Here is a 15,050-nt window from a genome sequence, read left to right as displayed (position 1 = left end):
CATTAAGGAAAGGAGGATCTTCAGACAAACTGTTGATCATAATCACACACTGTGGAAAAACAGCAGCTACAGACTCAACTCAATGTATGTAAACTTGTGCAAGTGACATCTGATACCAAATCTTATAATACCATCATAAAAACTCGTTAACCTATGCAAATTACATTTCACACTGTGATTGGCTGCTTTTTGTTACTTTCTACCTAATATATGCAGGTACGTCTTTAGTTCCATCTACTTTTTCCTATTTCATTATGTCATGCTTCATCTAACTGTTTCTGAACATGTAACCTTGTTATGTATGTGCACCCAGTGAATTTAAGGTACAGTGAATATTAATTAGACCATGCATAAGTTACTTGGCAACATTCCAATGAGCGTCCAGTCAAGTAACTTAATAAATATTCATGAAAGACACCTTTACAATAATAGGGTATTTTTAATTCACCAGTTGATTAGCACATACTTAATGTCTTCCTAATAGCCAGTCAGGTAATTCCCCTAGGCAAGCATAATTAATATTCAGAAGCACATATTACTGTTATGGTCTTTACATTTACATTTATGCATTTGGCAGATGCTTTTATCTAAAGAGGCTTGGATTACATTCAAGGTCTACATTTTATTAGTTCATGCATTCCCTGGGAATCCAACCCATGACCTCAGTGTTGCAAGCGCCGTGCTCTACAGTTTGATTTACAGGCTAAATGTGCTCCTTAAAAATAAAGCCACATTACTAAACCTGAAAACAGTCTGATTATGGCAACTCTGAATTTAGATCACTTAAACGTTGAACTGCATGCAATATCAATTTAAAGCTGAGAATGGGTCCATTAGCATAAGATTGATTTACGCAGATCACAGGTCAATGATCGCTTAAAGCATGTATGTGTTCTACCATACAGATATTATGATGAATCCCACCTCCTTTCTACTATAAACATAATATCAGTCTATCACTTGCTTACAAAATTTGTATTAGCTAGTGCTATGCGTGGGAGAAATACAGAAAGGCCACTCTGAGCACTTACAGGCAGATGCATCCATAAAAACCCTCTTACTCTAATTCAATTCACTGGAACGTTCCTTATATTCAATAATGCACAGCTGCACAGTTAGTCGATCTTGCCTCTCAATCCATTAAGGATGACCAGTGAGTTAATAAGCAGTAATGACAGGGAAAACAACAAGTAGTTTTAGCATAATGGATTTACAGCATCACACACACCATTAGAGGCAGAATACGCATGACAACAAATAAACTTAAAAATAAATAAATAAATAAATGCCAAAAAAAAAAAAATCAAGATGGGAATTAACAGCTATAATTATTCCTGTTATTCTTGACATCTTTTTCAAGTCAACATGACTAATTGACTGGTAAATATATCAAGATGTCATTTTCTGGCAGACAGCGGTCAAGACATTTGCTGTTCACAGTCTGAGATCAGTTGCTAATAAACTTGGATTAGCCTGAGTACACACAGTGATGTTAAAGCTGAATTGTGCTATTGGCTTTACCAAATGGGTTTCCAAAAATAACCTGGTAAATAAGTTTCTACTAGTCAAAAAACAAACAATCCTGCCCCAAACTAATACAACTGGCTGAGTGTACAATTTAGCAGGTTGCACATGAAATAGGGATAGGAGAGACTAATTAAAAATTTTAATAATTACATACTTCAGTTTGACCAATTAATCAATGACTTATTCATCAATGTTAATTGAATTGATTAAGTTTATAAAGTTTTTACTGGAGAAAGATACTTATTTTCTGTGAACATAATTGGTAACACTTTATTTTAAGGTGTCCCTGTTACACGTTACATGTACTTACTATTAATTAAATAAATTAATTATGCACAATTACATGCATAACATTACATATCCCTAAACTGAACCCTAATCCTAACCCTAACCATATAGTAAGTACATGTAGTTAATTAATATTACTCAGTACTTAAATGTATAATCACACCGTAACAAGGAGACCTTAAAATAAAGTGTAACCACGTAAGTATTAATGGTAATAAAATCAATATTAAATAAACATTTTTAATAACACAAACACACTGTCTGAAAACATGACATGTTATGAGGAGAATACTAATAAATTATTTAACATTTCTATTCAAATACTAGTGATAAATTAACAAATAATTATTAAGAATTATCAACTAATCATTTAGTCAAAATCCTGAAAATCCAGTCAAATTAAACAGATACAGGTAGAGGAGAGAGTTTTAATATTGAAATAATTACTTTAACTGATATCGCTATCACTGATATCTCTTTTGGTATCTTTTTTTAATTTTTTATATATGTCTTTTAATGATTAACCATTGATTGATTCAATGTTAATTATTTAATTGAAAGAATTATTTTATTTATTTATTTTTTAAACATAAGCTTAATTTAATACAAATTTTTAGGGATACACGATATTATCGGACCAATATCGGAATTGGCCGATGATGGCTTTAAATGTAAATATCGGCATCGGCCCGATATGAAAAATTATGCCGATAAGAGGAATACATTAACTCACATGTGCTCAGGGTGTGCTAGCGATTAGATCATGTCAACAGTGTGGCTCATTCTTGAAGCAAAATTTTGCCTGAATGGTGATTCGATTTAGTGTTTTGGGTCGCTACATTTAAACTGAGAATGCACGAACGGAATGAGCCGTTAAACAGTAATAGCATGTGCAGCAGCAGCGTCCCACGGGTCCTAATGCTCTCGTTCAGTAAGGAGTTTTAATTCCGTAGGGGGCACTGTTGGCCTACTTCTAATAAAAATGAAAGCAAAATACACAAATAATATTTATACTGTGTTTCTGATTAAACAATGCAGTAATTGATGCTATAAAATCATGAGTATGTTTTGATTTAAAGTTCAGAAGCTAGCTTACATGAAGAAAAAAAAAAACATGCCACTTAAATTAAATAATTTTATATATACTGATTTATTCATTAATGTGTACTTTGTTATATTTTAAACAAATTATGAGCTTTAAAAGGCTTTCAGTATAAATACTTAAAATAAAATGTTAAGGTTACCACTGCATCTTTCTGAAAAAAACAAAAAAACAAAAAAAAACAAAAGGAAATATATCAGTATTGGCATCGGTTATTGGCCAAAATGAGTTGAAAAATATTGGCAAAAATCCAATATCGTGGATCCCTACTAATTTTATTAGAATTAATAATTAAGATCATACAAAACATAAAAAAGCTGACTAATTAAAATTCTTCAAAATTCAAATTCAGCAAACAAATTTTCTTTAACTGATGAGAATCATCCTATTTTACATCTGCTGAAAACAGCAGCCGAATCTCTCTCTATAGTACATCAGTGTTAAACTAGAGCAAGAATCAGCATAAACTATTTTGTATTGACTACACAAAGACTACCTCTACTGTTTACTAATTGCCCTTATATTACACTCTTTAAACTGTCCTGAATTGCCTTATTGAATTACCATTACACTGAATGGCATTCCTGTATTGTATTGCACTGTTTCTACATTACTAAAGAGGACCATAAGGCACTTATCTGCCTACTGCACTGACTTATAATTTGTCTACATTAAGCTAGGTTTTTGTCTTGAAAAATGATATTTTGGGCTTTGCATGTATATTACAATTGTTTTATACACCAGAAGCCATCAGTCACAGAAGTTACCATCTTGAGCGGTTGGTAAAACACTACATTTCTCTCAAAATCCATATACTGAATTTTAAATACAGATGATTTTGAATATTTCTACTGATGCAAGTCATTCAGCAATGTCAAATCAAGGCTCTCTCACTGAAAATGTGTGAAATTAATAAACAGAAATATACAGGGCAGAATCAGTAATGCAGAACCAGCAGTAGTGGCCTTGGAGAAGAGCCACCAAGTATTAAAAACCTTGAAGGTTATGAAACATGATTATTTAAGTTGGTAAACATCAATTTCTCAAACCAAATGAGTAGTTAATGAGATGCTAGATATGTTTATCAATGCCATATTGTTTTATTAGCATCCTATAAACATGCAAAACTGTTTGTCGGTATCAAAAAGACATGGTCCTATGCACACTGAGGAGCTGTTCCAGTAATAATTGTACTTTAAAAGAACAGTTTGTCTAAAAATTTAATTTTGCTGAAATTTGACTCAGCCAAAATGTAGATGAGCATTTTCTTTATCTGAACAGATTTGGAGAAATTTAGCATTACATCACTTGCTCACCATTGGATCCTCTACTGTGAATGGGTGCCGTCAGAATGAGAGTTCAAACAGCTGTTAAACACATCACAGTAATTCACAAGTAATCCACAAGTGACTCCAGTTCATCGATTAACATCTTGTAAAGTGAAAAGCTGTGTGTTTGTAGGAAGCAACTCCATCAGTGAGGCATTTCAAATTTAAACCATTGCTTCTGGCCAAAATCTGACAGCATAATCCATAACAACGCTTCCTCCAGTATGTGATGTGTGTTTTGACACGTTTTGGAATCTTTTTACCTTTAAACAGTGTTTCATCTGTGCATATTTCTCTCCTGATGAGATGGCTTTTTCACTGCAGAAAGTAATATTATGGATAGAAGACTTGTATTTTAGCCTGAAGTAGTAGTTTGAAGTTAGAAACACCTTTGTGAATATATATATATTTTTTTAAAACAAACATGCAGCTTTTCACTTCACAAGAAATTAATTGATGGACTGGAGTCGTGTGGATTTCTTGTGATGTTTTTATCAGCTGTCTGGTCTCTCATTCTGACGGCACCCATTCACTGCATTGGTGATCAAGTGATGTAATGCTAAATTTCTCCAAATCTGTTCAGATAAAGAAACAAACTCATATACACCTTGGATTACCTGATTATGAGTACATTTGAGCTAAATTTTGTTTTTGGGTGAACTATTCCCTTAAGTCACCTTAGATAACAGCATTTGCTCAATAAATATACTTAATCAGGGCTTTAGACTAACGTTTTGCACTGGTGCGCATAACTTTTTTTCTTAGGTGCACCAGCACAAAAGTTAGGTGCACCCAAATTTTCGACCGCATCGCATTTAACACTGCAGTTTTACAAGTTCACTCTTTTTTTTTTTTTTTTAATCGCTGTCCATATAGGCAATATTGACTTGTAAATGATTAACTAACAATCTGGTCAACAAAGTTCTTTATCTCCGGACCAGGGCTTGACATAACCTGGGAGGTTGATGGCTCCGTGTCAGAGCATTGGTTATGATTTTCGGACGTATCAGGCCTTAACTTAACATTCTTAACGAAAAAGCTGTCAATTGTTTTTTTCATCTTCTCTCATCATCCGCGGCTACATCCACTCTGTTTATCTGTCGGGCCTAGGCTACTCACCTCTCTCTGTCTGACTGCAGCATACGCATTTTCAAACATACACACACGTACAGGAATATCTGGACCTTGGCCAATCAGAGGGGGGGTCCGCCCTTCACTATCTCTGATTGGTTTAGAAGACCACGATATGGGACTAATGTGTGTCTGTTGTTGCGTTGAACGACAGGGAGACTTTCAGAGTCAAGGAGACTTTTTTTTTTTTCGCTCGAACGACCGGTGCGACCTCAGATTTTTTTTAGTCGCACCATTGAGAAATTAGGTCGCACTCTAGAGCCCTGTTAATTGTAATTAGTAGTGAATTTAAAAGAAACAAAAACCAGTGTGTGAGAGAGGAAAGAAAGGAGAAAGTAAAAAGAAAGACAACAAAGCATACACTACCTCCTGCATGCTCAGGCCTTCTTTCTGCATGAAGTAGTGCTTTTTGAACTCATAATAGGAGTTGTACTGGTGCCAGGACTGCAGGAAGTCAAACCTTTAGGGTGTAGAAGATGCACACATACACACAGAGAGAGGTTTATAGTTATTACATATTACAGTAATCTAATAGGAGCAGTGAGACCTTCGTATCTAAAGGCTGGCTGTAACGAGCAGGAGCATAATTGCTTACCGCGGGTCATTCTTGGCACGCACGCTGCTCTCAAATTTCACCCCGTTTCTGGCCACATACTCAGCTAGTTTGTCAATGACAGGCTGGATGTCGGGAGGAGGAGGGATGATTGCTGCGACAGGGGCGGCAGCCGCAGGCACCGTGGGTACAACGGTGGTTTGAGGAGGTCGAGAACTGATGGATGAAAAGAAAAATAAAGCCAAATTTAGGATTTTTGAAATATGTCAAGCTCTGTAGAAAGCAAGGTAAGAAAAGCAAGTAGGGTGCACACCTGGAAGCTGGAGGGGCGGCCGGAGCAGAGTGTGAGAGCGGAGCAGACGCAGGAGCTGACACCGTGACTGGACCTGCAGCAGGGGCTGATGGGATTGGAACCACAGGATCCAACAAAGGTGTAGTGCCAGGGGGAGGAGGAGGACCAGATGCAGGAGGAGCCGGCATCATGCCAGTGGGCAGCGAGGTGTAATAAGGGCTGGCATCAACCCCAGGAGGCGGCGGGGCAAGGCAGTATGTTCCATCAGGCAGAATACAGTACCCATAGTACATTGCTGCCACATTAGCTGTGCGAAATACACACACACAAACACACACAAACAAACACACACACGCACACTAAATCAGATGCACATCCAACGCAAACTGTATAATAATATAACTTTTTCAGTACGATTTTTTTGAAAGAACTCATGGTCACCAAGGCTGCTCTTATTTATTTAAAAATAAAGAAAAAAAACCCAATAATATTGTGAAATGTTATTACAATTTAAAATAACTGGTTTCTATTTTAATATATTTTAAAATGTAATTTATTTTTGCAATGGCAAAGCAGAATTTTCAGCAGCCATTACTCCAGTCTTCAGTGTCACATGATTCTTTAGAAATCATTCTAACAAACATTTCAAAGTTGAAAACAGTTGTGCTGCTTAATATTTTTGAGGAAAACATGACTTTTTTCTGGGTTCGTTCATGAATAAAAAGTTGAAAAGAGCTGAATTTATTTGAAGTAGAAGTCTTTTGTAACATTACGGTATATTTTCACTGTTACTTCTGATTAATGCATTTTTGCTTAATAAAAAGTATTAATTTCTTTAAACAAACAAACAAAAAAAATACAGAATGGTAGCGAATTTATATAACAAATTTTTACATATAATTATTGTATGCCTGTCTCATTTAATAATTCTGAATCAAACCCATTTTTTTCCTGCCTCACTTGAAATGTAAAGGCAGAGCTTCATTCGAAGTTCTACTTGTCTGAATATTTTTTGGTGATATTTGTCGAGCCCTGCATTAAACATTAGTCATCAATAGCACTTCTGCTTTTTTTTACATACCCAGGAAAGTACACTGAGGGAACTGTTGATGCAAATTAAGAATTAAAATAATCTACGTTTGGATCACTGTCCGCATAATTAAATTTCCTTTTCAAGTAGAAGATAAAAAGCTAGCGGAAGAGAAAAATCGCATTTGTTTGTTCTGCTCTACCACAAATAATTAGGATCAAACTGTCCTCATGTTGAGATGGCAGGCATGTAAAGACATACAGTTCTTGAAAAACACTTAATAAAGCCTAATTATAGTCAAGCGCTGCTCCTTCCCTTCAGTCAACTGTTACAACAGCAAAAAGAACCATTAAACAAAGCAGTTTAATAAGAACCCAAAGAAAACAGAGCTGTGAGTTCGAGCTCTATTAAGACCAACACAACCAAATCTGTGCTATTAGGCAAATACAGAAAATATCTGTTACGTGCAAAGTCGTTAGGGTTTAGTTCACTCAAGAATAAAATTGTCATCATTTTAGAACAACATGAGGGTGAGTAAATGACAAAATGTACATTTTCAGATGAACTGTCCCTTTAAGTGAGCATAAAGGTGTTTAGATTTCACAAAGGTAAACAGATGAACCTGCAGCACTCTGACAATGACGAAACACTACAAAAGAAACAATAAAGAAATTTAAAAGCTAGAGGGATTAAAGCAACGCCATCTCCCGGGTACTCCTGAAGTCAGGGCTGTTCAAGACCTAGAAGAGACCAATAGTCCTGCTCATTTAAGCGAGTTTAGCATTCTGTCTGACTCCAGCCACACATCAAAGAGAGCTGAAAGAGGAAGAGGAGAGGGAGGAGAGGGGCGGCAGGGATCTGGATACATTTACTTCATGACTGACTGGGATGTGTGAACGCACATGTGAGTGTGGGGAGAAAAGAGAGAGAGAGAGTGGAACTAAGCACAAGAGGGCAAGAGCCAAAAAGAAATGAGAAAAGGGAAAGAAAAATAGAGAGAGACACAAAGAGATTCTGGGAGAAAAGGAATGGAAAGAAGGAGAGAGCGAGAGACGTGTGTGGCATGTGTATCTCCACATTTTATGAAAGATGTGGCAGAACTAGGGCTGTGACTCACAATTATGACATTTTGAATAAACTACATACAGAATAATATTATGCAACAATATTTCACCTCTATTTATTTATTTATATGGCAGACTGTAATAAGTGGGATGAAGCACAGATAATCATTATTGCAAAATAAACCCCTTGAGCACACAATATGGTAAATATGAATATAAACAAATTATAAATAAAAATAATATTAGAAAAAAATATTAAAACATATTAACATTTAACTACAATGTTTATTTAAATATAATAGTACATCAAATATATTTAAGAAATTCAAATAAAAAATTTTTTTTATTGCAATTTATGTTTGTAAGTGGAAGTCGCCGTTTCATCAGATACCTGCAATTAGATCTAATAATCACAAACGGATGATTATGAAATCATTTTGACAGGTCTGCTTCCATCATAACCATATTACTGAATGACATCCCAGCTCCATTAAAAACCACAGCAGAATTCACGTATCTCATAACAAATGGGTCCTTACTCCACCTCCAGCTTAGCAGGCTTCATTTTCAATGATGGGATCTAATCGTTTATGACGTCTCCCTGTGGAGATAAAGAGGCAGAGAGCTGTGGAGTCGAGCGTGTGCTGCTGGATTTGAGTCGAGCGCTATTTGAGAAAGATTAGCCTGAAGAATCAACAGACAATCCTCGATGCCTGAGGGAGCATGCCTCAAACGCAAACAAATTTATGCTTACTCTGGCAAACAAGTCTGTGAGTTACTTCTCTTGAAACTCACAAGACACCTCAGCTGGCTGTAACCCAAAATAATACGGAGACCGGAACTGAGCGTGAAATGCCATTCAGAGGTTAATGGACAAGTCCTAATAGGATGGAATGGAAATCACAAGAAATGAACCAATTTTGGTTCTTGAATAAATTGAATTGATCAAAAGTGACAGTAAAAAGTTATGTCTGAAATAAATGTTATTCTGAACGTCTATTCAAATATTATTGATAATAATAATAAATGTTCTTGAGCATTAAATCAGCATATTAGAATGATTTCTGAAGGATCATGTGACACTGAAGACTGAAGAGTCGCTTTGCAGTCACAGGAATAAATTACATTTGAAACATATTTAAATAAGAAACAGTAACAATTTAAATAAAATTGTAATATGTGACCCTGGACCACAAAACCAGTCTTAAGTCGCTGGGGTATATTTGTAGCAATAGCCAAAAATACACTGTATGGGTCAAAATTATAGATTTTTCTTTTATGCCACAAATCATTAGGATATTAAGTAAAGATCATGTTCCATGAAGATATTTTGTAAATTTACTACTGTAAATATATCAAAACGTCGTTTTTGATTAGTAATATGCATTGCTAAAAATTCATTTGGACAACTTTAAAGGCAATTTTCTCAATATTTAGATTTTTTTGCACACTCGGATTACGGACTTTCAAATAGTTGTATCTCGGCCAAATATTGTCCGATCCTAACAAACCATGCATCAATGGAAAGCTTATTTATTCAGCTTTCAGATGATTTATAAAACTCAATTTTGAAAAATTGACACTTAAGACTGGTTTTGTGGTCCAGGGTCACATATTATTATTTCACAAGATTACTGTTTTTGATCAAATAAATGCAGCCTTGTTGAGTAGAAGACACTTCTTACCAACATTCCCTTCAAAAACAAATCTTACAGACTCCAAACGTTTTAGACAGTAGTGTATACAAACAGTATGGCAGTGAGTAAGTTCATTCAAAACCTATTTCAACTAATTCAATGAGAGAGTAATCCGTTTTGGACCAGAGAGTTCATCTGTGACTCATTCGTGAGTGGTTTGATTCATTTAAAAGAACTGGCTCAGAAGAGTCATTCAACTGTAAGATCACAACCCAGCCAAAACAATTTCTTTGCCGTACAGTAAACACTGTCAGAGTAGTTCAGTATGGTCTTCTATAACAATAACACATTAACCCAATTATGCAGTTCCTACAGACACTGTTCTAACCACCATCATGACTCATTAAATAAAAACAGACAACTTGTTCTACTGGGCTTGCAGTTTTGGCAGCAGCTTAGTCCAGTAACTGAGCGGTTCAAAGGTCACACCTCCCCACTGTCAACATATTTAATAAACTGCATTAATCATGTGTGCTGAATGAACGCGGATCACCAAGGTCTACTGAACCCTGATGAAATGATAGAGCAATTGTCCTGATGTGAAACGGACAAAACGGCCCACTCTTTTCCGCAGAAGAGCGATGTTTTATGGGGAGGGCGAGGTTGGCATGGCGTGTGGCGCCAGGGTGACTCACGGGCAATGAGCAGAGCATTCTGGGATGAATGAGCAGAACAGTGTGTGTGACGTAATAAATCTGCAGTCTGCTTAAACGAGGATATCCAAGAAGGCTTGAGCCATGCGAGTCTCTCAAGCCTGCTGAGTGTGCACTTACATGAGCCCCATGACATCCTGCTGCCAGTTAACCAAAGGAATCTGTTTTCATAAAGCATTTCTGTGCTTTCGTCGCACCACATGGCTGGAACTTGGGCTGGAGTTGATAGCAACCATTTTAAATATATCAAGAAGTGGAACTAATTCAAACTTGATTTGGGCAGAGAGCGAACAATGTTTAACCGAACTTCGAATTTAGTGCCAGGCGTCCCTCAAAGACAAATACACAGCAAACCTCAGATACAGGCCAAAGCCTTGGAAAAATAACCCTCACATTTGGACAGAGATTATAGGATGACTGTGGTTAAGCCTACAGAACCTCTTTGTCATGCTGTTAATCCTAGAAAATACACATTTGCAGTCAAAGTAGCTTTTCTTTTGAGAAACTGGCCCACTCAAGCGCCTTCGGGCACTGTAATCCTGTGGCACTTCCCTCAAGAAACCAGTAGAGCTCCTTCAGTCAGGCTAATTGAGACAAATCAGCGGTCCCAGCTTGAGTGTTTCACCAGCTGAAAAGGCGAATTGTTCGTTCCCCACAGTACCTTAAATCCTTGTGAATTAAAGTAAGACGACCAGCTAACGGCAAATGGTTTAAAAAAGTTTTAAAACCATGGGATACTAAAGGAAAAAAAACTTCTGTTTCAGGTTCAAGGATAAAGCTCTGAGTATGTAGTAGGGCAATCGATATAACAATAATTATGTCATAAATAATTTTGTCATAATCGACCTACAGTTCTATTACCAATGATAAGTTTAACATTTGGAACTGGCAAGCTAAATGATGGCAAGCACCAGCAGATTTATTTTACTAAAAAGACAGTTGTATTGCATTAAAAATAGTTTTTCTCTAAATAAATACATACATTCACACACACATATACATATACATACATGTATGTATATGTGTGTGTGTGTGTGTGTGTGTATGTATGCATGTATATTACATAGGGATGTCAATCAATTAAAATATTTAATCGTGATTAATCGCATGGTTGTCATGAGTTAACTCGTGATTAATCGCAACTTAATCGCACATTTTTATTTGTTCTAAATAAACCTTAAAGTCCCAACGAAATCAATATTGAAGTTTTTTTGTTTTGTAGTTTGAATATGTTAGCCTGAAGTTTACCTATAAGCTAGTCTACTCCAAAACAATAACACAATTCACTTTTAGAAGATATAAGCATTCAAAGCTTACAGTTCGTCACTTCCGCCAAAATGGATCAACGATTTTTATGACATCACCCTGCACTTCAGCTTCTCATCAAAGTTTCTGTCCAATCAAATGCTCTCTAGCATCCAAAGCGCCCGCCCCCTAAACTATAAATAGATGCTGAAGCTGCTGCTGAGATCAGTCACTTGTTCACAGTGTAGTATTTCCTGTACAGTGAATGGCACGTAGTGCTCAATGTAGGCGACAGGGAACGATTCAGACAGTGTAAATATGCTTTCGATTGGGGCAAATGAGGTCTGGTTTCATGCGAACCGCGGCAGCGCGCACTGTCTGATCCGGACTTTGGCTCCAGTCCAGAGACACGATCGCACGGAGCGAATCATATGCGCAATTCGGCATAACACTTTTAAAACTACACAGCCTCAGCATGATTATGATCACTATTTTGTTTTACTAAAGCCCTATTCGGACGGGACTAGTTTTACAGGGGGTCGTTAGAGAAATGTGTGTTTCACAGACGTTCTTGGTGATTTTAATCCCGTCTGAATCTGCCATGTCTGTGTTTTTCTCACACAACCTCTGTAATAATTCCAGAGCAAATTACCTACTGTTTTTCAGCAAACTCAGTGATCCTCTGAGAAAACTAATCCCGTCCGAATGCGATGTCTGTGATTGCCGGTGAGATTTCTTTTCACAATGCGTTTCCTTGTGTGTTTTGGCCAACGTGAATTACCGTAGACGCTCTTACCGCGCTCATGTTTGATATATTTGCCTCCCGGCAAAGAAAAAATAAGTAAATACATTAAAAACAATAATAAAATCAAGAGTCAGATCACGTAAACCATTCAGACTGGCTATTGTAATATCAGCGTCAGGTAAAATTACTCGCGTTCATTTCTGCACTCAATTACATAATGTTTTAATTACATATGCACCTTTATGAAAATTAAACACGGGTTTACTACAAATAAATAACTAAAGCAACCACACATTAACATGGTTTTGATATGCTTCACCATGGTATTTGTAGTAAAACTGTTATACTAATGGTAATCAATCCGAATGACACGCATACAGAGCATGTGACCTCTGAAACGCCCAGATGTACAAAACAGCCCCTCCCACCTCTGTAATAAACACAGAGATGTTAGTCCCGTCCGAATTGGTACATGAAAATCGCAGACATCAGGTGATAAGAATCGAAACTCAAACGTAGTTTAGAAAACTAGTCCCGTCCGAATAGGGCTTATAGGGCGTAATCTATTAGACCGTGGCTGTCAAATGCAGCTTTACTGAGCTCAACGGCTCTGGCCCGAGCAGGGGACCTTTAAATTAATTAAATTAATACTTTTACATGTTTTAATACTCTAATCAACATGGGCATGGATAAATATGGATGTTTTATGCAAATGTATGTTTATTATTATTGAAACCATAGTCAACATAGAGCATGAAGACTAGACATTGTTTCAAAGGTCATAGATGTTTTTCAAAGAACTATTAGACACATGTCTATTAGACACATGAAAAAAGAAATACCAGGTTCCCATTACTTCTCTTTCTTTGCACCGACCAATTTCCTTACACAAACCTGTTTACATTTTTGCAGGACAGGGCAGCTCACTTCTTCTGAACATGCAAAATGTACATTTCTTATTTATTATTAGATTTGTTTGCCTCTCTGTGCCCACATACTGTATTTCGATGCAGCTAAATTCACAATAAAACTGTTTTCTAGGGATGCACCGAATGTTCAGCAACCGAAATTGTTCGGCCGAAAATAGCAAAAAAATCTCTTTCGGTGTTCGGCCGAATAAGCGAAAAGACCGAATAAATTGTACCGAACAATGACGTGACGCGATCAAATAGAGGCGCGCACTAATGCAGCAAACACGTCTGCAGTGTGAAAGTATTTAAAACTGTCAGAGAAAGACGCAGAAATAATTCCAAGCACGAAGCACCGACAGTTAGATGCTTAGCGCTGCATCTCATGTCTCCGATGAGAAGAGGAAGAGGTGGTTGATGCTGGTTACTATGATGATTGAAATCGCGAAATAGCCTCAACTGATTAGTAAATAAACTGCAGAATGTTATGTTTTCTAATACAAGCAAGGGATTGCATGTATTCAAACAGCGCTGCACGAGCTCGCGGTGCCAGGGTTCAAAGTCCAAAGCGCGAGGAACATCTGCGTTAAAACACTGTAGCCTACTCGTCTTTTGCTCAGTAACATTTTTTTTAAGACACATGACAATGTGATAAGTGCTACAAACATCTTCCCAAATTCGTAATGAGAATCATTTAAATATCTGCATGCTGTTGTCAACAAAAAGAAGCACTAAAATCTTCCTGCGGGTTTCTGCCAAAATAAAGTCTAAGAAAAAGCAACAACTCCATCAACATTCATAAATGTTAGTATTGTAATTTTACTGTTGTTCTGTAAAGTAAAATAAAAATAATAATAATTACCCTACAACAGCTCTATACATTTATTATAACATTCACAATAGTGTTCAAATTGGGATCTGTAGTATGTTTTAAAAGAATTCTCTTCTGCTCAGCAAGGCTGCATTTATTTGTACAGTAAAAAAAATACATGCCTGATTCAAGAAGGAGGTCTCAAAAATGGCCCAAAAATATTATTTTAGTAACTTATTAATTTTTAGTTAAATTTTGCTTTGTTGGTATAATGTCTGATAGAATGTTAAAAAAAATGTTCAGTGTTAAGTAAATATTTTTAAATTGTTGTTTTGTAATTTATTTATTTTTATTTTTTTTTAAAAGCAGGACAAAACAGTAAAAAGCACATTTTGGATATTTAATTTATGCAGTGGTGACAAAAAAAATAAATAAAAAAAATGGAAAAACAGGCCTGGGGAAAAAGAATGTGAAAAACCGTGTTCGGTATTCGGCCTTCGGCCTTCGGCCCAGTGTTCCATTTTGTTCGGCTTCGGCTTCGGGCAAGAATTTTAATTTCGGTGCATCCCTACTGTTTTCATTTATATATTTTACTGTTTCAGATGTCAGACAAGGGAATGAATATGAAATAGTGATTGAAACGCGACCCATTAAGACTACATAACCAGCTCTCCCT

At 36.4% G+C, this 15,050-nt stretch overlaps 1 protein-coding gene across 2 annotated transcripts in view; it reads right to left on the bottom strand.

Moving 5' to 3' along the window:
• sfswap (splicing factor SWAP) overlaps positions 1-15,050 on the bottom strand; it is a 95,322-nt gene that overhangs the window by 60,733 nt on the left and 19,539 nt on the right. Inside the window, exons 8-10 of one of the 2 annotated variants that reach the window (XM_058757420.1) lie at positions 6,243-6,528; positions 5,972-6,145; positions 5,743-5,836 (exon numbers count right to left, since the gene is read on the bottom strand). In XM_058757420.1, the coding sequence (XP_058613403.1) occupies positions 5,743-5,836; positions 5,972-6,145; positions 6,243-6,528 (554 nt within the window). The remainder of the gene's footprint in view (positions 1-5,742; positions 5,837-5,971; positions 6,146-6,242; positions 6,529-15,050) is intronic. The other variant, XM_058757421.1, reaches the window with a different exon arrangement.

The sequence above is a fragment of the Onychostoma macrolepis genome, chromosome 21 (genome assembly GCF_012432095.1).
Source record: "Onychostoma macrolepis isolate SWU-2019 chromosome 21, ASM1243209v1, whole genome shotgun sequence".
Lineage (NCBI taxonomy): Eukaryota > Metazoa > Chordata > Actinopteri > Cypriniformes > Cyprinidae > Onychostoma > Onychostoma macrolepis.
This window is presented reverse-complemented; position numbering and strand designations above follow the sequence as displayed.